At 40.3% G+C, this 25,498-nt stretch overlaps 1 protein-coding gene across 1 annotated transcript in view; it reads left to right on the top strand.

Moving 5' to 3' along the window:
• Positions 1 to 25,498, top strand: part of cntn4 (contactin 4) — a 177,487-nt gene that overhangs the window by 106,497 nt on the left and 45,492 nt on the right. The window contains exons 7-11 of the mRNA XM_074645407.1: positions 3,761 to 3,863; positions 5,373 to 5,557; positions 11,710 to 11,849; positions 17,398 to 17,527; positions 19,203 to 19,353. Of these exons, the coding sequence (XP_074501508.1) occupies positions 3,761 to 3,863; positions 5,373 to 5,557; positions 11,710 to 11,849; positions 17,398 to 17,527; positions 19,203 to 19,353 (709 nt within the window). The remainder of the gene's footprint in view (positions 1 to 3,760; positions 3,864 to 5,372; positions 5,558 to 11,709; positions 11,850 to 17,397; positions 17,528 to 19,202; positions 19,354 to 25,498) is intronic.

The raw sequence follows: 25,498 nt of genomic DNA, 5'->3' as shown, positions 1-25,498 counted from the left end.
GCACTTCCGATTACCTCGTCGCTAAGTCAATGGGTTTGTAGTTAGATACCTGCAATAAGATCTGTGGTTAACAAAAGCTGAAGAGATTTTAACGTTTTGTTCTATGACTTTGGCTTTTACGTGTCTTAAATAAAGGCGGTTGCTAACAAGTGGCTAAATGAGACTACATTGGTTGTCTGGGACATTAAACGTCATCACGCCAAACACATCAAACTTAGTGGGGTGACCTTGAAGTCATGTCACCGTGGTTTAGTTTGTTTGTAGCCTAACATTAGCTTTTTACTTCTGGTGTTTGCATTTACGCTTCAAAAATCATGAAAGTGGTGTTCATTTGTGATGAACGTGTAAGTATTAGTACGTTTATTTTCCGCAATAATCTAAAATCCAATGGAAAAATCCCATTGGATTTTTGTCGAGGGAACCAGTGCGATGCTAACTTCTGGGTTGGCCTACAAAAATACATCACCCCTGCATCATTCTATAACACATGGAATTGGATGGAATAACACTCCACAAAGGCATTCTCCCATTAGTCTCCATCGTGTGTGTTATTTAAGGGATAATGTACAGCGAGCTGGTCATTGTTGTGGAAGAATCCCCGACAGGGCGATGCTGCACCCTGACGCGCAGTGGAGGGGTCTCTCATCGCCCTGAAGGGGATTCTTTCACAACAATGACCCGCTAGCTGTATATTATCCTTCTTATTACACGGCTACTTACTGAAGAAATCAATATTTTTAAACCAAAACGGTCCACCATACTGAACTGCGCCCATAGCAACGGTCTGTTATACATAGCAACGGTCTGTAATAGAGAAATTACAGATCACAGAACGCCGTGATTGACCAATCAGAATCGAGTATTCAACACAGCCGTGTAATAAGTTTTGATAATCACATGTGTCACCATACATATACATTTACCTCTTGCCACTGCCATGGCGTCTTCGGATGGTGTTTTCCTTCTATTTTTCGTCACTTTCATTAGTACTGAAACAGATTCACTCCTCCGTTCTGTTCTGGGATCAGATGGTTGATTTTAACACGGCGGTGCTGATTTGGTCCCGTCTTGGTCCTGACAAACAAAAAAGCCAAACTTTCTCCTGTTGGTGCCTGAAAGTAGGACAAGTGGTTTTAAGGAATACAAATGAAATGCAAAGGTTAATTATCTCTTCCTCTGCTAATTTCAGCATGTCCTTTAACATGTGGATCTGATGCTTTAGGCTGGCCTTATCAAGGCACTCCGGAGGAAAGGTCACTGTCAGCAAGTAATCTAATTGTAGGCTTCTGTCCTAGAAGGGTGTTCCTTACCATATCTGACGTAATGCAGTACAAGAAATAAGAAGCTAAATGTTATTTTCATTAGAAATGTCTTGTATGATATTTGTTGTGAACACTATCTCTTATCAAATAGATTTATTAGGCCTTTTTACTGGAAACTAGGCTACTAGTATTATTAGTAGTAGTATAAGTTTTAATTTAATCTCCTATTTAGCATTTATAAGCAGTATATAAAACTATACTAATAGTTATTATAACACACAATACTGTAGGTGTTTGTAATGTTTTTGTCAACAATTTTTACTGGTGTATTTATACCTTAGACTGTATAAATAGATGAACAACGCCTCTCCACTTTTGGCACAGAAAGTAATGCAGAATATAACAAACATATTGTACTTATTATCACATTTTTTTTCCCCACTTGTGTAGAAACAAATAAAAAAATGAAAGGATAAGGCAGTTTTGATGAGAACATCAAATTATTATTAATCAAATTATAGCCAAAATATCCAACATATTGTATCTAGTTGACAAGATTTTCTTGTGATTCAAAAAGGGAAAAAAAAGAAAAATGGCCAATTGGGGTTCTTTTAGCATTTAAGAACCATCATCATTTAAAGGTCCCATACAGTATTATAAAAAGTCAGATTTTCACGTCTTTTATATTATAAAGCAGGTTTAAGTGCTTTATAAATACTGTTAAACTATCAAAATGCTCAATATACGGAGAAATACACACAGCCCGTATTCAGAAATTGTGTGTTTGAAACAAGCCGTTTTCTGTCCATTTGTGATGTCACAAATATACAATATTTAGACCATTACATGGTTTTAAACGTAAACATTCCTAATGTGTCCCAGTTTATTTCCTGTTGCTTTTTAATGTAAATAACATCAGCTGCCAACAAACGTAAAGTAAACATGGACCCAAACTGTTGCCCAGCAACGCAATTCCGTTGCAATTCCGTTCCAATTCTGTTGAAATGCACTAAAACGGAGCGTTTCAGGCAGAGGGTGAATACGGGCATATTCAGACAGACAGTAAGAGGAAAATAAAGTGTTTTTTTTAACATTACAGCATGTTAACATGTTCTAGTAGACATACAAAATACAAGTAACAACCTGAAAATGAGCATGATACGTCCCCTTTAAATTAAGAATAAAGGTGGAAATAAATTCTGAATCGTCCGACCACATTATTCGTAGAATGACAGACAGAATTGTGAACATCTTGCGTGATTTGAGAAATTGTTTCTTCCAAGCAATTCCCAAGCACTTTCCTTACCTGCTTCCTTCCTTTCTTTTTTCATTATACCTTTGTTTCAACGAGGCAGCCGGTCTAGCAGCGAAACGTCAGCCTCACCACGGTCAACGGGGGCTCAGGAAAGGGGAGTGAGGGGGGGGGTTCCGGTTGGCACATTAAACAGGTGTCCCCTACAAAAGGTTATGGTATGAGACAATTACCCGTCCACTTCCACCTGTCTGCCTAAAATGGGTGATAGTGCTGTGGTTACATTCCAGTATGAGACAGTTGTGATAAGGATCTGAATTAGCTTTCACAGTCACTCAGGGAGCCATCCTGATAACACATGCCTCGCCAAATCAACGAGATGAAATTGGCCTGTTTCCTCCATCTCTAGAGCTATTTGTGCAACACAGACCTGAATTACAGCAACGGGGAAAACCTATTGTTACACTGGTGGATGAGAGGGGTTTAAAATACCATGTTGTGCACCCAGCTTTGGCACAGCAAGGAGGACTGAAATTACACCCATTACAAATACATTGATATAATTTACCTTATGTCATTTAAGGGGAAGACAAAAATACGCTGTTAGACACTCCGGTGTTGATTTATGAATAGGTCCCTCCCAAAGCAAGAACACCAGAGAGCCCGCATTCCCGTCTTCTCCTTTATTCAGAGATTTTTAGCATGCACAGCAGCAATATTATAATCCACCAGAGCTGCTCCAGCGACAGTGAATGGGATGCTTTGTAGACACAGTGGCGGTACCCAGGGGGATTTTATGGGCCCATTTTCTGGTTCATAGCTGTTAGCACTACAACAAGATGAAACTCATCTGGATGTAAAAGCTCAAACCGTCTATGAATTCTCAAAGTTGTTGTTTTTTTCCATTCTACATCAGTGTGTTGCATGTCCGCTGGAGAGCTGTGTTTCTGCTTCTTTTTCTCATTATTTTCAATGGGGGGAGCATTCTGTGACAGCGCTGAGAGCAGGGAGTGCTTTTTGCGGCTCAGATTGCACAGCGTTGGAAGTTGAAAAAGCATTTCAGTTTATATTAAAAAAGACGGCTATACTTGAAAAAAAAGAAGCTTTTCAGTAGCTGTGTAGCAACAGCAGAAGCCACAGCTAGTGTTTTTTGTTGTTGTTGTTGTTGTTTAGCTGCAGTTACAAATCAAAAATACAACTTTCTTTTCTGCACTAACACCAACGCTCGTCTGCTTCTCTCTTTCAGGTGTGATGGGTGAATACGAGCCAAAGATTGAAGTTCAGTTTCCAGAGGTTGTTCATGTTGCCAAAGGATCCACTGTAAAGCTGGAATGCTTCGCTCTGGGAAAGTAAGCACACTCTTAGTCTGGCTCAGCATGCTCGCTCGCATATGAAAGAAAAAAAAGATATTACCAGAAGAGTGCTGGGAGATTTATTTTTTCATGTGTTTCACCACTTTGCTGCAATCCTCGTGTGTTTCCAGTTAGGCTGCACATCTAAGAAATTAGAGAGTGCATGTGTTGTGGTGTAAAAATCTTCACTTAAAATATCAGGTTTTGTAAGAAAATGTACTGAAGCCGAGAGTATAGGATGGTAATATACCTAAAGATGGATTACTAAACAGCCCTTAACTGAACACGTTATAAGCTCCTTAAACATTTCTTATGAATATTATGGTAGAGTATCCGTGGAATAGGTACATTCATGGTGCAAAACAGCTGAATTTGATCCTTAAATGTAGTAAATCCCTAATCCTTGTGCTCCTCCGCCTGCTCTGGCATTAAATATTAAGGAGTTTAATCTTTAATCTTGCAAATTAAAGGGACATTTGAGAAGTTAAATTAAAATATTTAAAGGACCAGTGTGTAACAATTAGGGGGATCTATTGGCAGAAATGTAATATAATATTAATAAGTATGTTTTCTTTAGTGTATAATAACCTGATAATAAGAATTGTTGTGTTTTCGTTACGTTAGAATGAGACGTTTATATCTACATAGGGAGCGGGTCCTCTCTCCAAGGAGCCCGCCATGTTTCTCCGCCATGTTTCTACAGTAGCCCAGAACGGACAAACCAAACACTGTTAACTTTTCCTGCTTTGGAGGGAGTAGATAACGTTACTCGCTTCCGTCGCTGCCGCTCTCTCTCTCTTGCTTCACCATTCACTTCCCACGTACACACACACTCTACACACTGTCTCCGAATGACCAACAAATGGCTCTAGAGAGGGCCATTCGCGTTTTCGCGTCAGCCACCGTAGCTCTCCAACACGCCACGCACACGGGAGAGGCTTCAGTTGGTTGCAATCTCCTCACCTCACCCCTAGATACCTTCAGATCCTACACACTGGACATTCAAGGGACTATGAGTTAATGTTAGGTTGTATGTGTAAGGGAAAGTCTGGCATTTTATAGCTTTTTTTAAAAGATGTTTGTTTACTAGTGATTAGTTTTTAGTATTTTTCACCGTCTACTGTCTTTATCTTTATACTGTCTTTAATTCAGCTCTAATTCTGATTTATTATTTTCAGTAACGGTATGAGGAAGTATTTTTTAAATGTATTGAAAGTTCACTTTTAGCAGTTTTGTTTCAATTCTTTCTCAAACAATAATCAATATATGACTAAAATCTAAGAAGTATTTTTGAGTTTGTATAGATTTTCTGATTAAAATTGATTTGCACTTTACAAAATAATGGCGGGTGTAATAATAATCAAAATATTATCTACTTGGTGTCAAAACTTGAATAACCTTTTGATAAATCAGGGTCTGCAATTCAAGACGATTTAGTTAACTTGTGAGCAAGAAATCATTCACAAAAAATTTAAAGTTGAAATTTCTCCGTGTCTCTTCTCACAGCCCGGTACCGTCTATAAACTGGAGGAGAGTAGACAGTGTACCCTTCCCCAGGAAAGTGGACATGAGGAAAGCCAGTGGCGTCTTGGAAATCCCGTATTTCCAGCAGGAGGACGCCGGCACGTACGAGTGTGTGGCGGAAAACTCCAGGGGAATGAACACGGTGAAAGGGAAGCTCTCTTTCTACGGTAGGTGATCCTGACATGCATGAATATTTGACCAGCGTGCACCACATCTGTCAGATCTGCTCAGACTGAAAGGCAGCAAAGAGCAGACACAACTGGTCTTATAAAGCAGTCAGCGGCGATCAGCAGAGAGCTCGTGTGGCGTGCACGGGGAGGGGGGCTCGTTTTAACGGCACATCAGAATGATTAAAGGCTGTCAGCCATGATGCCTCTAATATTTTGATCCAGATTAAAGGAGTGATGCGGATGAGGCTGAGCCCTTGCATACGACCTTGTTGGTGAGCCTCGTATTGGGTTCCACCAGATGGCATCATGATTGACATCCAGCTTGACTGGAGATCAAAGCCGTTAAATGTACTATACATGGGCCAGTGGCACATATGTCAGGGACATAATCTACACAGCAGCATGTGGATCGACAGGAAGGGGGTTAGTAGATCCACTCATTGTCTCTGATGGTCCCGTAGTTGGAGTTCAGACACTAGAAGTCTTGATATCTACTGCCACTCCATTCCAAGACAAAAAAACACACCATCAGAAAAATATTCTGCTCTTACAAAATGACAGATGGTACACATTTTAACGTTTTTTAAAAACACATTTTTGATGGAAGCCCTGATCTTCATTTGACAGTAATGATTTCCTTTCTAAATTGGGTATTTTATAAACAATCCATCTATTAGATTCAGCCATATTTTAGAAGTAAACATCTTAATTTAGAGCTAAATATTTGAAATCTGGATAGCACAACAGTGGTAAACATGTTGACATCTGTATATAGCATGACATTGTTAAATCGACACGTCCCCATACCTAAACGACAGAATAGTTTGTGTGCTAATAACTCCCAAAACGACATATATGACCGTTAGAGAGTACCAGTGACAGGCCCACTGTTTTAAATACGTGGTTAACGTTGTGAATTGAAACAAAACTACTTGGTGAGGTTTAGGAAAAGATCGTGGTTTGGGTTAGAATATGCACGTTTGTTACGTAACTTAGGTTACATACTTAAGTTAAATTAAATTAAGTCAACGGTGACTGTTTGTTTGACCGAGCGATCCACCCCCGATCTCCTCCCTACGCGGGCTCTTTATACTACGTCACCTGACTACCTCTTTTGCTCCTGTCATAGTTACTACGGCCACTAGAGGTCGCCGCCTACCAATAAACGTAAATATGGGTCGTAATAAGCTGCTTTCACAGATGACCTATACGTCCGTTTTTGTTGGGGAGGAGGGTCTGTGGTAAATACACTAGTTGTTTGATATTTGATATTTTCGCAATTCAACAATAATTACAACTTCTGATTGTTGTGATTTATTTTCAAATTAAAGTCGTGTGATTTCATTGTTCCTAAAATTCACCCCACTAAGGTCCTTCTTTTTCTTTTTTCTCTTAGTCACATGGCTGACTCCATGTACAAAAATACTATATTACATTCAGTATGTTTAATCATGCTTGTTATTTCCTTCTTTATTTTCTGTAGGATGTAGAATCCTAGCGCTAATAATATTACAAACCTAAAAAATTTAAATAAAACAGTACTCAACAAAAAAAAAATAGGATTCGGCCTTTGTGGCCTTTGTGACATTAAAATGTAATAATTTCTAGAAATATTATTGGGTGCGACCAACACTTGTCTCACTTCCATATTACACAATAATCAAGTATTATAGTTGGTTGTATTCATACTAACCATATACTAACTGCCAAAAATACATCATAAGGATCAACTCCAGACGGAAACTTGTGGAGAAAGGAAAGAATTTAGAGAGGAGGAAGCTGAATCCTATTAGTCTATCCATACTGTATAAATAATCCAAGTTAGCAAACCTCCCTGACCACACACAGCTCTTTACCTACCTAACTTTCCAAAATCATGAATGACATGGTCATGAATAAATGGATAAAACGATACCATTACATTTATATGTTAATCATATTTTGACCCGGACTGATCCGTTCAAGCCGTTAACTTGCTCTTTGAACAATCTATGGCTTTTCCTCCCACCTCCACCCCTCTCTGTTTTCTTCCCTCTGATTTTTCTCCCCTTCAATTCATGCTGTGTCAGCTGTCAAAAATAACTCATTCAGGGCATTAAACAATTTGCCGTGATTTACAACAGTCCTGGAAGCTCTTTGCCTCGTTCACTGTAACAGCCCAGCAGCATGCTGTGATCCACCAAGGCTTGATTTGTCCCTTTGAGCTGTGGCTCCTCTCTCATTTTGATGTGTTTTCTCTTTCTTTCTTTCTCTTTCTCTCTCTCCCCTGCTGTCCGCAGCCAGGTGATAAAAATCGGTAATCTTATTTTGAACTCCCTTTGAATTAAAAGCCTTTGAGACATTCGTCAGCAGTGTAAGCCAATGGGGGAATCGATAAGGGGATCTCTTGTGCATCCAAGCAAGCTACAGTGAACTGGGCTTTGTGTTGGACAGGAAGAAATGAAGGTGTTACTTTACGGTGGCCCTATGGTCACTTTAAAACATTCTCACACTTATAATGTGCCCTTATTTCCCACTAATGCAGTAGGTCTCATGTGTTTTCAGTTTCTTTTGATTGACTAGATATGAAGGAGCTTTATTTCAAATTTAGTTTTTAAACTGTTTACATTTTTGGTCACATCATCTTGTCTTGACCAGACCTCCGGGGTCTGAAAAGTGAAGCCAATGCGGAAGTGCCTTAAACTTGCATTCTTTCTAACAGCCAGCAGGGGGCGACTCCTCTGGTTGCTAAAAGAAGTCTGATTGTATAGAAGTCTATGAGAAAATGAGCCTACTTCTCACTTGATTTATTACCTCAGTAAACATTGTAAACATGAGTTTATGGTCTCAATCGCTAGTTTCAAGTGTTCTTCAATACAGCATGATGTTCATTTAGTAAATGATGGTCCCATTTAGAGTCAAATAGACCATAATGCAGGGGATGCTTTAGGGCGTGGCTACCTTGTGATTGACAGGTTGCTACCACGGCGTTGTCCGGTCTGGGAGCTGTCTGCTCCTCTTACAACTTTAACCCTTTCAAAGTGTGTTTTCAGTCCATGAAATTAAATTGTAACATGTTGATCACCTAAAAGCGTCTTATTCAGCGTTCGTTTGTACTTAGCTCCACCGTCTCGTGTCACTTCTTGTTGCAAAAAAACAAGATGGCGACAGCCAAAGATCGAACTCGAGCCATCAAAACAGCAGTCCACAAACCAATGGATGATGTCACGGTGACTACAACAACTTCTTATATACAGTCTATGGCAGTGGTTCTCAAACTATTTTCCTTAAGCCCCCCTACTTGTTTCTAAGAAAAGCTGAGCCCCCATCCTTTTTTTCTGACGTCATCACCCTAAAATAAATTACAAATCTTTGGACAAAATCTTCAATTTGAGTAAAGTGATTCAGTGTATTAAATTAGTTATTATTTTTTTTAATAAATCAACTATCTTTAATGAATATAACTCATCAGTGCCTCCCTGTGTGTGTGCGGCGGGCGGGAGAGTAAACAGTTTTTGACTAAAGTGAAAATGTTGTTTTGAAAGGCTAAACACCAACAAATATGGATTGAAGCAGAATATTTAATTAGATAAAAACATGTTGTGATTTTCGGAAATAAAAACATCTTTATTTTTTTCAATAAATGTTGACTTTTGGACTTTGCCATGCTCTGGAGTAAGATTAGAAATGTTTGGATTGCACATCCTTCGCAGCCACCACTGGAATCTAATTCTACTAATACTATTAGTGTAGCCTGATCTTTATCTGCAACTGTACAAGTAGCACTAAGTAGCAAAAAAGATTTTTGTAGAAATTATCCAGTAAATGTATTATTATGATATTAGTTATACATGTGCAAATCTAATTTTGACTCAGAGCTGAAAAATACTGGCACACCCCATGTGATTTTTGGCGCCCCAAGGTTGGGAACCACTGGTGTATGGTCTTGACTGAAACTGAAACAGGAATTCATTAACTGCATTGAGGCTTTAGGATCACATTCAATGCATGAGGGGAAATTAGATTCATCGTATCTTCATGGGAAAGAAGTTTTCTTTGGTTTGGGTGCATTTGGCCACCGTATTTCTTCATAATTCTGTATTTGAAGCAGTTTCTAACTACTACTCAAGCCAAAGAAGAAGAGTTTTGTTAAATGTCCACCTCTGAATGAAAAGCTCAGAAAAGAAATGTCCGTTTACTCCCTTGTTGATGTTGATATTACTCAGAGAGGGAAGTAAATGCAGAGCTGTGACAGGTTAGTTTCCCCCCGTTGTATTCACATCTGTGTGACTTACTGCTGCATTATCTCAGTGATTTCACTGATAAGGTAAATTCCCATCTTTCCTCTGCTTTAGCCACTTGACGTTTGCTCTGATTGTATGCGCGCTTTGGCCCGGTGCAGGCAGAGATGGGCTGCCTGCTTTCATTTGGTAAGCGTTGACAGAGTCGATACGTTCGCAGCGGGTGAGGGATAGAATGAGGGACCCTGTCAGCGAGGAGGAAAAAAAAAATCCCAGGATGACAACAATGCAGCCCTGCAAAGGAGCAGTGGGTGGGGCAGCTCAGCCAGGCTCTGATAGAGGATTACGGTAGCATGAATGGATGTGATGCTAAATGATGATGGTGATGGTGGAGTCTTATAGAGTAACTTTCTACCATCTCTCCCTGTAGGCTCGTTTCAAAATACACATACCTCAAAGAAATTGTTTGCATCCAAATCTGCTATTACTGGTGTGCAAAACCAGCAAAAATAAGAAAAACACTGGTGAATCCCAGAAATCAATGGGTACTAACAAAATAAGAACAAATTGTGGATGCAAACAAAAATAAAAGAGATTATATCACTTCCTGCATGAGGCCCAATGTCTCTTTTTTGCAGCAGGATAAACAACAGAAGCTTCAGCTTTCGGTCAAAGGGAATTGTGACCCTTTTTTATTGTTTGCACATTATGGCAACAGCACAGCCTCCGTACAAGTTAAATGTTAATAACCCCAGCCAACTTTGCCGCAGCCGAAGGGATCTTAGAGGCCCTAAAGTACGCACATGATCCACAAATACAAACATGTCTCTGATACTGGAAGGACTTTGATGTCGAATCTGTGCGGGACTCCGACATAAATACACAAGACAGCACAAATACCCCCCTCTGGTCTCTGCGTCCACCTCTTTTTATCTGCCTTCACTCTGTGTCTTTGAACACCCACACACACATACACACCATCTCACACATGCTGAAGTTGTAATGCACAGAGATATAGTGTGAGGATACATTTGCAGTGATTGAAATTTCTCGCGGTGTTATCCCGCTTTACTCTGAGGCAAAATACTGTATAGCAGAAGCCAATTAGTGTAGGCATTTGTACTGTTACTGAAAAGCCTCCACAAAGGTCAGTCCTTGAGAGTGGCATTAGGTGGAGATCTGCGGAATGGAAAAGTGCGGTCAGCCATTACTCTTGTCCTGCCACTGGCCTTGTGTGATATAGGATGATGGTAGCTTGACCTACACATCATCCAGAATGTGCAGAGCATTACACACAGAGAGAGAGCTTTACTGATCTAGTTTTATGTACCACTTCTTTTTTGGTCTTAATCATTAACTAGCCTTGAGTTACTCGCATGACACAGCAAGAATCAATTCTCCTCCTGTATAATTATACCATCATTTACTCAGATTGTACTGAATGGAGCGTTTTTATGGCAGCAGTGGCCGCCCTCATGTATATGGGGCTGGTTTTCATCATTTCTGTTCTTGTAGAAGCACACCTTAAAGAAAACTTAAAAAGGAGAACTTTGGTGATAACACACCTTAAAGGTGACTAAGGGCGTTTTCACATTAGGTACGATTGATCCTTACTGTGCCCGAGTACGATTGCCCCCCCTCTCTGGTCAGCTTTCACATTAGTAAATTTGTTCCGTACCCGAGTACACTTGCATCATCATCCAAGTGTATTTGTTTATGTTGAGATCAGCTGTTCTAGTGGCGGAGCATCATAATACACTTAATTGAAACTTGACAGAAACAAATAAAACTCACCAATACTGTCGTCGTTAGTCTTTCCAACAATCACTAACTCCGGTTCGGCCAAAATAAACTTTTATTTTACCGAGTTTGATGTGAAAATAGGCCAACACTTCACGTTGTCTCTCCCATTTTCTGTGTTTCCTCCAGCCCCTCCTCATCTCATTGAGAAACCTCAAGACGTCCAGAAGCTCATTGATGACTCGGTGGTGTGGGAGTGTAAAGCCACAGGGAAGCCAAAGCCGTCTTACAGGTGGATGAAAAATGGAGAGAACCTGGAACCTGCAGAGGTGAGATCTACCACGTGCTATAGCGCATCTTTAGAAATGAAGATAGCACTCGAAGTTCTGCTTCCAAGGTCAGAGCTTCGGCACAGATGCTTTCTCTCACTATACTCTGCTGAGTGAAGAATGTGAGCAAACCATGAACTGTAATTTCAACGCTTTATTGTGCTGTTTATTCAAGCTTTACTGACTAATTACCATGCATTATTGTCTCCTTCATTATAACACGGGGCCTCCTGTGCGGCCATACATTATGTTATTCACTTAGTTTCAAAGGAATTGGACTGTGTCTGCTGTGCTTTGCTGTGCTGAGAGACTAAACAGGCCAAGTATTTCATGCTAGTCTGGAAAGCACAGTGATGTAAGAGCTGCTCTAATATTCTGTTAAATCTCTCTTTGCCAAGTGCAGTTATTAATCGTGTGCCACCAAAATATGAAAAAGTAAGATTCTCTGTATACATACTGTATATCCTGCTTTCATTCAAGCTCCCTGCTGCCGTTGAATTCACATTATAGGTACAATGATGAGAGATGAGCCTATTGTGGCTCCAACCAGCCTCCTTGTACATGTAACTTTAACTCAACTCTGTTGTTGGCATTTGTAAAAAAAAAAAAAATATGATTCAATATTCCATCATCATATTGGATTATTATATCGGATCATTTAGCCAGGTTGTTTGCGATGAGATTGATTGGATGCTGAGGCACAGCTTGCACCTGATGAATAAACAGGCATTATGTTAATTTGCTTCATTATGCAAAAAGGGGCGACAAACACAAGCAGAGGATATCGATCAGTATATGAATGTTATACATGTCTTTGGAGTGAACCCAGTCTGTCGTTATATTACTAGAGGCAACACTCTGCACAGCCTCAAAGACTCTTTCTCTTAAAAGAAAAAACACGTTTGGCTTGCTATCAGGGAAGAATAATCAACAATCTGTTTAGCCAATGGATAACGTTTTTATCAAAACCTTTTATAAGGTAACAGCCCATCTGTTCTCACACATTTTCTCTTATTAGGTAGTTTCTTAAAATATAGTAAATATTAGGGAGGCGATTTCTAATGCATACTGTATCATAATTTGTTTTTGTTAATGTGACATTACTCCTACTTCTTTCTCATCTCATTCTGAACTGAATAAATGCAAACGAAAACACAACTGCTTTAAAAAAAATATCCTCAAAATAGGAGAAACTACGATCGCCACACTCACAGTGGATGTGTGATTAAAGGTTACAATGACTGTGTTGATTATTGTGCAGCAGATGAACATAAATACAATATATGGATGTCTTCAGAATGCATGGGTGAATTAATTAATCAGCAAAGGTGTTACATTGTTTGAAATGCCACCATTAACCACAGTGGCTTAATGAGTGGAAGAGGGAAAGGTCAGTGATGTAAAGGAGCGGTGGGGAGAGGATGCACCATTTGTTGTTATTTATTACACTGAATCAATTGAGACCTTTCTGATTGTATAGTTCACTGGAACTTATTTCTGCTGACAGTTTTATAACTTTGAGCAACAGAAATTGAAAAAAAAATTATAAAGTTAGGGGTAGAGTTGTACCGATACAAGTATCGGAAATGCCTCCGATACAACCTTAAATACTGGATTGGGTATCGGCGAGTACGCAAGTCTATGCTATCAGCTCATTTATACTACACAGGAACAACAGCAACACGTGTCACTCACTACCTGATCTGTACATCTGTACTGCACATGTGCAAATCTCAACAGAGATGAGAAACTCCCTCATCAGCTACTTCCATCATCAGCTCCGGAAAGAGTTGCATTATTTATTCCTAGATTTATTTATTTAAGTTCTTTTTCAGTTATGAATGCCTGTCAAACTAGATAGTAAAAGGAAGTGCTATCGCATTCATCCTCTGTATGTATTTGGTCATGATTTATTTATTTATTCATTGACTCAATTAAACCATGCATGTACTTTGTCCTGCAAGATACAAAATCATGGACAAAGACAAAGAGAATGCCGTAACATAATTATCATATGTAAATCCAAAAGCAAAAATGTTTATGTGAGGGGGGGAAAATAAATAAATACAAAAATTCAAAAAGAAAAGAGGAAAACAAAAAACAAAAAACAAAACAAAAAAATAAATAAAAAGAAAAGAAAAGCATGAGAAACAGACATAATAATACTAATACTAATAATAATAATAATAATAATAACAATAATAATAATAATAAATAAGCAAATAAGTGAGTGGAAAATTAATTGAAATTCATTAAAATAATAATAATTATGATCATAAAGGATTCATGTTTTACAAAGGGTGTAACCTGAGCCAGGCCATACAGGGATGATAGCAGTCATATGTCACATCCATACAGGGTTAGTAGTATACAGCTGTTTATAAATAATAATATATATTTTTGTTTTTAACAAACTGGTATCAGATCGGTACTCGGTATTGGCCGATACTCAATCTACTACTAGTATCGGGAAGGAAAAAATGGTATCGGAGCATCTCTAGTAATGGGCCATATCTGTTGTTGAGAAAATTGACTATACAGTAGAGTAGATTTCTAGGGACTCATGAAATATATAGCTAAGTATATGTGCATTCAATTATTCAATGTCAGTCATTTGAAATATTGAAGAACCTCAACTATTTCTAGTGTTTCCCTCTAATAATAGTAGCTCTCAGACTGGTTCTACAACCATCGGGCTCTTCGTTGGACAGCCGGCTGACATGCTGCTGTGTTCTACCAGTATGACTATTTCAGATGCAGCCCTCATACATTATGAGGCTCCTGTTATTTTTGATGCTTTTTTATTACCGCTCTGTGTCAAAATAGCAGCGGTTTTCTTGGAATGCTTCTTTTCTCGTGGCTGTTTTTCATCTCTAGGACCTCTCTCTCTCTCTGCTGCTTTATTGACAATGGCTGCAGGATTAAGTGGATGTGCAATTAAAGGGAAACTCCAGCGTGAAACAGGATTTAGTCCATTTAAATTAGTGTGGGACCATCATACAGATGACTGAGGTTATTCCTGTTAGGACTGTGATGTTAAAGCCTTTGGATTTCAGGAATGGATGATTAGTGGTGGAAAGTAACTAAGTATATTTACTAAAGTACTGCCACTTTTGAGGTACTTGTACTTTCAGAATCAGAAATACTTTATTGATCCCTGGAGGGAAATTGGTGTTTACTTATTACTTATTTACTTTACTTGAGTATTTCCATTTTCTACTACTTCATACTTCTACCAGGGTTCGATATTATACTTTTTACTCCACTACATTTATTTCACAACTTTAGTTACTAGTTACTTAGCAGATTCAGATTAATAATTCAAAATATAATAAATAAATAAATAAATTATGATGTATTATTATGGAGAAATATAAGACCTTTTTTTATCCCTTAGTGAAATTCAAAATAAACCCCACCTTTCAGAGCTGCACAGAGTCACAATCCGGTTTATTGCCAAGTACGTTTTTGCTTACAAGGAATTTGCTTTGGTTTATTGGTGCATGCATAGAAAAGAAACATACATATAGAATAGAAAAAAAAAAATACAATCAAATATTTAAAAAATACAATTTAAAAATGAAGAAATATATACAATAAAACTGTTTGAAAAGAAAGAGCTAGTCAGGAATGTGCAAGAATATATTCTAGGTCATATGCAGAGGTTCACAGTGTTAAGAATAAAAAGAATATGCAATGTACAGAGATAATAGTACAGAAAGATATGTGTTAATGTAATTCAATAATATAATATACATTATTCTGAAATGGCCATTCTGCATAGTACTACTACTACAGAGTATTTCTACACCATGGTACTGCTGCTTTTACTTAATAAGTAAAAGATCTGAGTACTTCTTCCACCACTGTGGCTGATGTAACTCTAATGCAGTCCACTACATCCTTGTTTCCCCGCTTTCCCTGTTAATTGAAGCTCAAGTGGAGCAAACAGGCTGATCTTGGAGCTTTTGTTCTTGCTATTGCAAAACCACTGTTGAGCTTAGTGCATGTCTACTTACTGCTCTTTGTTACTCGGGCATGTACAGAAGATTCATCAAATATCTGTGAATAGAATTAGCAGATGTCATTCACTCATTGAGCACTAATAATCTCCTTGTAGTGAACTTTTATTTTTATTTTTTATGAGATCAAAATCAATTTCCCATAATTTGTTCCTTTTTTTGTTTTTGTTTTTTTGCATTTGAATAAAAGACAAATAAATGTTTCACATTTTCCTTACATCCACAGGAATGGATTGATATTGTTATGATGATAAAATGTAGCTTGTTTAAATTTTACAGCTGTAAAAATTAGCATCATTCTCACGAAGGCTTCCAGTAATTAGTAATTCTGAGGAACAGAACTGTAGACAGCAATCAAAGCCAAGAAGCTCACTTTTCTAAACCATAAGTCATTCCTTCATCCTTCCATTCTTTCACATGTTTTTGCAGCTTTATATCAAATGAATCAACCCAGTGTTGTTGGCAAATGACATTGCCAATCATTTTCCTTCAGCATAAGGCGTGCAGATGGTCCCCCCAGGTCCCCTGCATGAAAAACTGCTGATTTGAGAGGAACGTCATGCTTAATTAATAGCAGCCGTAAACGGGAGTGCTTTCCAAGCGCAGACTGATATACGCCACCATTTGCCTCCCTTGCCAGCAGGGATGTTCGCCCCTGCACATCCAGAGCCGCAGAGCGTTATGGAAATTCAGGCACAACCTGCTCAAACACAGGATTAGTTTGTGATCTTTCGGCGAGGACAGTCTCTCTTTTCATGTGACAGTACCTTAATCCCCCGCGAGTGGAGTTCAGGCCGCTCAGACACCCCCATGGAAATGGGCTGTAATGACATTATGGGTGAGCCCGAGGAAAACACGGGAGATGAAGGGCACGAGGAGGCAGAACCTGACACAGCTGCACAGACATGTATGAAAACTGCTCGAGGATTTAACGCCGTAGTGAAGGAGTTGAGTGAGAAGTTCTGAGAGATAAACTTATATTGAGGATTAAATGTCCAACAGATGCACCGAGTTCATCAGGCCCAGCCGTCCTTAAATAGATCTTAATTTGATGGCTCAGTGACGAGCAAGATTTCTGCTGCAGGCGGGCAAAAACGATAAAGTCCAAACAGATGAAGAGGAGGTACACAGCTTGACCGTGTACACAGCACTTAGTATGTACGGGGCATACCTATCAGAAAAGCAATTTTCACAATGCATTATACCTCAGATGTTACGATATTCCTTCCCCTCTTATCCCCTCCTCCTGCTGAAGGGGAAACAGGCCCCGTGGTGCTGCCGGAGATATAAATAGGGCACGGTTTTATTTCCCTCTCATAAACATGCAGATTGATTAGGGTCATTTTCTGCTAGCCTGCCTCCATCCACCCAAGCCTTTCCCTCCATTAGTGATGAAAACCTAGATTTATTGCCACGTCTGTCACTTGCAGACCATAATTCACTGCCCCACTGGCCGGCTGTTTTTATGTAAATGAGCGCTGCTTGGGAAAAAGGCATATTAAAGGCATGTGTCTCTGTGTCCATAGGAGCGCATACAGGTCGCCAACGGAGCGTTGTCAATCAGTCGTCTGACCCTGTCCGACACGGGAATGTACCAGTGCGTGGCTGGGAATAAGTACGGCGAGGTCTACTCCAACGCGGAGCTTCGGGTTATAGGTAAGGCATTGGCTTGGGGTGTGTGTTTGTGTGTGTGTCACGTTGGCATGGAGACGTGTGCGCAAGCATACATTTTGTCCATATTTGTTCTCAAGTTTGCTCCATCATCTTCTTCTGCTCAATGCCGCCGGATGACCTACGACCTCTCTCTCTTATTGGCCACTAATTGAAAAGCATTAATTATAAGCCGAATGCGTCCGGCTGACAGTGATGTATGCCAGAGCTGCTCTGTTCACCAGACTCGCCCATCTGCCCTGTCAAGCCTGTCACTCTCCACTCTGGGCCAGCAGCAGCCTCTCATTCACTATTCATCCTCCGGCGTGTCTCATCCTGATCATGTTGCTGATAGGAATCAGGCTCAACACCGCCGAGTGTGCTGGTCGAACTCAAGGTGGAGATTCAAAAAAACGGATGTCGGGGGGCCGTATCGGACAAAGGGCACATATTTATTAAAGTGGAAAGTTATTATGTGGGAATGATTACTTATGGCGCATTCACACCACGGCGCGATTACATACAAAGTTAATGCAAAGAGGCGAATAGACGCAAATTCAAGCCGGGTGACACGAATGGCGTGAATGACCCAATGCAAAATTTGCACCAATCAGGTATTTAGAAATTTGCGTGACGCTGTGTTGAGAAAGCCTATCAGTGTTGAGATTCTCCTGCTGTCGTCACTGACGTTGTTGAATCAGAGATAGAGGACGAACGTAATGTGGCTGTTTGCACACACCAAGAGCTCTGATAGTACCTCATATGAGTACAGAGACCGGACGAAACTCTGTTTATAAATGTATGAGTATAAACCACAGACTGTCTATGGTATGAACAGCAACGTCGCTATTTATGCCGACATGACTTTATCTTGAGTGTTAATGGAGCAGCTGCTATGTTAGCATAGCCTGGAACTGATCAATCAGAACTCCATTCAGAAAACAAGCAACTGAACAGTTGTTTGCTTGTCGTCTTGCGGACAGACCTGACAAAGCATTAATTCAGACTTTTTACAAATCGGCATCATTATGTTGTTATCTCGGCATCCTTTTGATCCGTTTAATGCAATTAAATCACAGCAAAATCTGTTTATTTTGGGTTCATATGGCAGTAGTGATGTGCGGCTTGCTAGATACAGTCAGTGCAATGGCGCTGTATGTTAATACAGCTCGCCACCAGGTGATGTTATGAACCCAGCCACGATGGCGTTTGGTTTTCTGACATATCTAGGACTTCCACCACCTGTACAAAACAGCAACAGTAGTTATTTCTTCCATTGTTGATGGTGGAAATTGCAGAAAGAAAAGTATCTATGGAGACAAGTTCCTTCTCCTCTCTGGCACGTCTAGTGCAAATGAACACAATCGATACCGGCGGTCCAACTTGTGCGCTGAAACACATTTCTGTCTCTGCTGAGAATAATAACAAAGTTACATCAATCTCTTCAACTCCACAACATCAACTGTGAGCATTGCTATTTAGCTTTCTGATTACTAATTATTCAGATTGTGATGAACGTAATCTAGTGTCTTTGAATTACCCGCAGCAACAATGCAATGTATTTATGAACTTATTTTAGATGTGAATTTTTTATATCTGATACATAATCAGAGATAATTTTTAGGAAAAGAGACGTGAGGCTTTTACAAACACTGGCTTTAATATGCTGCTCTTGTCTCAGCCGTTGCCCCAGATTTCTCTCACAACCAACTGAGGAGCCAGACGCTGGTGAAGGTTGGAGGAGATGTGCTCATCGAGTGCAAGCCCAAGATGTCTCCGTGGGGCGTGATCTCTTGGCGGAAGGGCAGCGAGCCGCTCCGAGAAAGTAACAGGTAACACAAACATTTACACATTTTGTTGTGCTTTTACCCCCACTGTGAGGCCTTGACTTCTCCTCGCATGTCTTCTCATTACTGCTAACCAGGTTCGGATCCCTGGTGGCCGTGTTCATGTGTATTAATACAAACACATCTTGTGCCAAACAACACTCGCTCCTACATTTGAATATGTAACATTCAGTTGAAGTCCTCTCCGATGAAGTGATGTTGCCCCCAGCTGGTTGCAATATTGGACGAGAGTCACATATGATACGAAAAAAGTCAACAATTACTGCATCACATTTTCCCTGCCACCTTCATCCGAAGCCTCCCTTCACTAATCTTTATAACATACATTGTGATGGGACGGTACACTTCCCTGAAAATGATTATCTAGAATATTAGATTGCAAAATCATTCATTGCATTAAAGACCTGAGGCAAACTAAAAGTTAGAAGAGCACTGTGTGAAAAAATACAGCTCTCCTTCATTGGGCCAGTCCGGCAACACAGCAAGGATGCCAATAAAAAAAAACGTAGAGCAAATGCTGAACCTGGCTCAACTTTAGCTGTAATGTAATGCAGCAGCATCCGGTAAGGTGCTGCATTGGCTAATCAAATACTGTAAGTGCAAGAGCACATTCCTGGCAGAATACTATGTAATGTGAACACTACATTCCTGCTGTTAATCTCACAATCGTTGATACAAAAGCTAAACGGCATTATTACACAGCTTTGTTGAATATTCGATTCTGATTGGTCAATTACGGCATTTTACGGTGTGTTATTGCTTCATGGCAGACCGCTGCAATGCATAACAGATCGTTGTTATGGACGCAGTTCTGATGTTGGACTCTGGTGGACCATTTTTGTCTCAATTAATTGATTTTTTCAGTAAGTAATAAGCAGGATAATGTACAGCGAGCCAGTCATTGTTACGAAATAAACCCCTTCAGGGCGATGCGAGAGCGTCAGGGTTTATTCTCAACAATGACTGGCTCGCTGTACATTAACCCTTACTTATGAAATCCTGTCTTATAGTATTATAAACTGTGAGGTGAACTATGCAGTGTTTTATTGTCTGTTAAGCCCATCAAACTTGTGGATCTAGTACTCAAAACAGGCCTTCCTGGTTCATATTTTATTGTCAATATCCGAAACAACGCGTACCCACTAAAGCAGTCTCTTTGTCTTATTGCAGGACTGTTTTCAGTCTGAAAGTTGGCTTAATTTGAGACTCAATTACCAACGCTTGGTCAGTGCCCCCTGGCGTCTGATACCGAAGCACCCTTTTGCATCTGTATGAGACACACCGGGCTTTCAAATAACCACAATGTAAACCCATCCGCGTCAGTATTAGACGGTCAGAGCAACTGACGTAGTTTAAAGTGCAAGAGAGTCCGCTTTAGGAGGTCAGGGAGGATGGAAGGAAGTCAACAGTGACTTATTTTACTTTAATTTTGTTACATAACTTGCGTACTTTAGTAACACTGCATACCTAAGTTATGTAACACTTATTTTACCTAACAAACATACTTATTTTAACCAACACCACAATCTTTTAGTGTACTTTAGATGTCTAAACCTAACCACTAATCCTAAAAACTACGTAAACCTAGGTTGGAAGTATATTTTGAAAATACACTGTATGCATGTAACGAGCAGAAACTGTATGTTTCCTGTGAACTCAGAAGTTTATTTTGAAAAGACACTCTATGCATACAAGCGGAAACTGACATGCCGTCCCCAACACGTCCAAAAAACTTACGCTAGATTAGCAATTAGAGCGACATAGTTTGAAGCGTAGGGCCACTGACCAAGCGTTGGTATTTTTACGAGTTGGGAGTGAGAACGTTTCGTACCTGTCTGGTATAGTCGGGTGCCTCGGTGGCGTTGGGATTTACGATGCTGTCCATGTAACAGCAACATCCCCGGGTTTGAGTCTGGACTGGAGACTATTTCTATCAAAAATTAAATTAAAACTTAAAAAACCCTTATCCCTTATAGAGATGAATTGATTTCTATACTTCCATAACATAGCAGAATATTACATTTTTAATGCAATGCATGTGGAGAGCTAAGAATTTGTATTCAAAAGTATTGAATCAAGGTGCACACAAAGCCTCCCGTCACTGTGGCTTATTTTATTGATGAATGTCCATGGAGAGATTTTGATGCCGTCCTCCATGTGGTGAGAACGGCTAAGAGAAAAAGCAGCGTGAAGCCTAAATGAGTCATGCTTCGTGAGGTTTGCCGTGTTTGGTCTCCAGCTCTTTAGTGGTGACCAAAACGGACCGGCTGCTGAGAATTTTCAAAGTGCTAATCAAGTACTTTTCACCTCAGTGGGGATCCAGAAATCAAATTATTCAGCTTCTGACACCAAGTTTCTGTGGAACAGAGGGCGATCTCAGCGCCCTGCCACGTTTGACCCCTGAGACATGACGTATGCTACATTGTCGTGTGTTTTTGTGTGTGTGCGTCTGTCTGAATGAAGTGTGAAGTCTGGCCCAGTGGCCTCATTGCAGGCAGGGGTCATCCATTTGGGTGTCACCGCTCTAGCATGACTCCGCTCTGACAGCTGGGCAGTGTGCACAGTGTCTTGCCAGGCTTTGCATATATACAAAGCCGTGTTGGTGCTTGTCAAACAAAGTGGCGTGGAATTTGAATAGTGGTCTCGGTGCTGGTGCCCTTCACTCGCCCCGTGCCACTTCCATCACACGTTTCAACCTCTCAGCACCTGGACCGCTTTGATCCTGTTGTTCTGGAATCATAGCTTGGATTGATTTTACATTTGTGTTTGGTGTGACGTCCTGTTGAAGTGATAAATGAAAATGGCAGTGTCTGTCCTAATGTTAAAGAGATGCTTTGTTTTCCTGAGATTCTACTGCATGTACTTGTCCTTCAGTGCTCTCACTCATTCCTAACTTTAACGGGACTCTCTGTGAGAATCAGAAATTGCTTGTTAACAGTGACACCTGTGGCCGTTTAGTCAACGACAGACAGCATCTTGTTGCTCGCGCTACGTAGACGCGGTTGAGCATTGGTCAAAACAGTGAGGCGACACACACAAGGCTGAAAGTGATTGACAGGCATCATGTTGATTAACGTTAGCAGCATTAGCAGCTAAAACCACAATATCACTCTATATTTCACATGCTTGGCAGTAATGTTAACTGACCGAACAAATGAATCGAAGGCCCGGCCGATGTTGATCATAGTGTTAACTTTTCCTGCTTCAGCCTCCCGACCGTGGTCAGAAGACACAGGAGAGACACCGTAGTTTTTGTCTCCTGGGCCGGAGTCGATAACGTTACTCGCTCCGGAGTTAACCACCGTCACTTCACTGAGCTGCAGGGAAACAAGACACAGGAAACCTCTGTTGGTCTTGAAGAGCTGCAGCATTTATTTCTGCACAAACCGCAACTTCCACTGTACATTCCCTTGATAATCTCAACGCTAAACTAACTCTTTTCTGCTCCGCTGTTTGTGGAGTTTGTTTTGGAATCTGAGCTGTGGTGGTGGGGCTGGTCGTTTTTGTAGGCGTTGGCGGACTCCATTTCTAACCGAACGTTTGCTGTGGTTGCACACTGTTAGCTCTGAAGCGGAGCTGAAGAGAGTAAAGGCACTCGCGAGCGTGCGTGACGACACATCCGTTGGATTTTCTCGGGAAAACCGGCCCGGGTTCTTCACGTTAAAAGCAGTCTACAGCCACAGAAGGTCTCACATTGGCAATAAAAAAGTATTAAAAAACTTTTTTAAATGTAAAAACTTGCATACAGTCCCTTTTAAATCACATAGTGACCAACTGCTGTGATAAATAATGAAAGATTCAAGATTTGAATCATTAAAGTGTAATTAATTAATTACTCTTGAATAATTAGTTACATTACACACTTAAATTTAATTGAGTTCTTTGGTGCACTATGAGAGAATCATGATAATGAACAATTAGTAGATGGATTTCTTTAACTCTGTCTTTGTTCTGGTAGTGCAAATGCTTTTTACTCGCATTAAATAAATGATATTTCCTCGGACCACCTGTGCCGCATGCTCCAAAATTAAGAAGAAAAGAAGCACAGATTTGAAATTAAAATTCAACAGTCCCAGCTGTATTACATTAAAAGGAAATGTTTCGCCGTGAAGCCGGACTGTATTGCCAGCTAGGAAGTGGAGTATTTATTTGCAGAGCCTGAAAACATGCCAGAGCCTTTTAAATGTGCTGATTACAGCTCCCCCTTACTCTCTTTCCTATTATCTCCCTTTTCTCTCATCTGTGACACACACACACACACACACACACACACGCACACACACCCCTGTGTTGTATGCCACACGATAAAAATGCCCAGCATCTGTTGTGATAATCATTAGAACAGTTGTCTTTTAAACGGCTCCCTAATAATAGCTGTCCTGCCTGTAGGTCGACTACAGGATTCAGTCTGCTGGTAGTTTTGAAAAGACTTTAATGAAAGCAGACTACTGATGCAAATGATGAACATCCTGGTTTCACACATCCGCTGTGTGATATTTCTTGCTTGTTAATTGTATTTGTTCGTTCTGTTAAGCCCAGATAAAAAGAATAGTGTTTGCAGACATGTGCAGTCTGTGTACACGTGCATGTCTGAGCAGGTCTGTTTAGTTATGCACCTGTACAGAAAGGTGTGAAATCGTAAGAGCTAGCTGTGAACCCCTTTTGTTGAAGATTAATTGCCTTAATTGCGTTAGCACTCCGCAGTGGCTTCGGCGGAAAGGGAACTAGTGTCACCAGCTGGGTAATCCATCTTCATAGCAGCAGCCCCCTTTTTTTCTGCTCGGGGCCAGCGGAGGGAGGGGGGGGGGATGTCTTATCTACCCCAGACAACCCTGCAGGGACGAGGTTTAGATGACATCAGCTGGAACAAAGCAGCTGAGAGCGCAGAGCAGAGCAGGTCTTGCTGATGAGTGTAAGTGGGCCGTGTCAGCCGTGGAGAGCAGCCTTAAAAAACATTTCAATAAGTCACTGGCAGGAAGAAATCAAGTTTGTTAGGCCGCTCGCACCAGACGCACTCAATCAGCTGTCCTCTCATGAGCCGCCGCAGTATGTGCTGACGTTCCGGCGCTGCTCCCTCCTGCATTAAAACACCATCTTTTAAAGACCTTGAGTATTTATCTCTATCGGATTTGGCAGTCATGCAAATATTTGCGCTGCATCTTTCAGTCCTTTGAAGAAGGTGTTTACCCCTGGAGGGAGGCATGAAAGTGCTTTGGGTGTGGCTCGGACAAATCCCACCACTTTTGTTTTGAGGCGCATCATGCACGGCGAATACATGTTGTGTTTTGGTTGGTTGCACATTACAAAAGAAGAGGATATAATTCTTTACTCTAAGAGATATATTCGATTAATACGTAATTGTTTTGCTCTTTAGCATTCATACTCTCCTCCCCCAGGAGGTGAGGGGCAGTGGGAAATTCAGCATGCCCCAGGTATCCATGGCAATTCCATTTAGTACGCAAAGTCCAAAAGGTCACACATCTACGATAGGCTTGAGATATGGCAATGTGATGCAAATGCTTTATGCAAAAATGTTCTTTTCTTTTATTGTACTGTATTTCCAGGTTATGCATCATACCTCTCCAAAAAAAAAAGGTATTTAGACTGGGAAAAAAAAAATATGAACCCAGCTGGTGGTTAGATTTCCTGGGGAAGCAGAGTTTGGTCCTTTTATGTGTATTATAATTGCTGAGGGGAGATCCAAGAACAAAATGCACCTGGCAAACTGCTGCCCAGTCAAAATGCCAGTCGGTCTCCCGCTGTGGCCATAAGTGCACAACACAGATGACGTGGTACAATATATAAAAAAAAACAAATGTTTTAGGTATTTATTTATTTCAAATCCCAACTTACTTCAGCTAATTGAAAATAATTGCTAAATAGCATTTTAATGCCATGTATTAAAAGATTATACGTTCAATAATAAATCATTAATGTTCTCTGAGCTCTGCACAGAGCCGACTAATGAGGATACCATTTGTGACATTCAGAAACTCAATTTAAGAGTCCAGGATTCCACAAATTATATTATCTTTTAGGTTTAAAGTAGGGATGTGAATTGTATGCATTGCATAGCCTATGAAACATATACAAATAGAGGTCTAGATATATTAAACACATTGAATATAAT

The sequence above is a fragment of the Sebastes fasciatus genome, chromosome 1 (assembly GCF_043250625.1).
Source record: "Sebastes fasciatus isolate fSebFas1 chromosome 1, fSebFas1.pri, whole genome shotgun sequence".
In the NCBI taxonomy this organism is placed as follows: domain Eukaryota; kingdom Metazoa; phylum Chordata; class Actinopteri; order Perciformes; family Sebastidae; genus Sebastes; species Sebastes fasciatus.
Note: the sequence above shows the minus strand (reverse complement) of the source record. Positions and strands in the feature narration are given on the sequence as shown.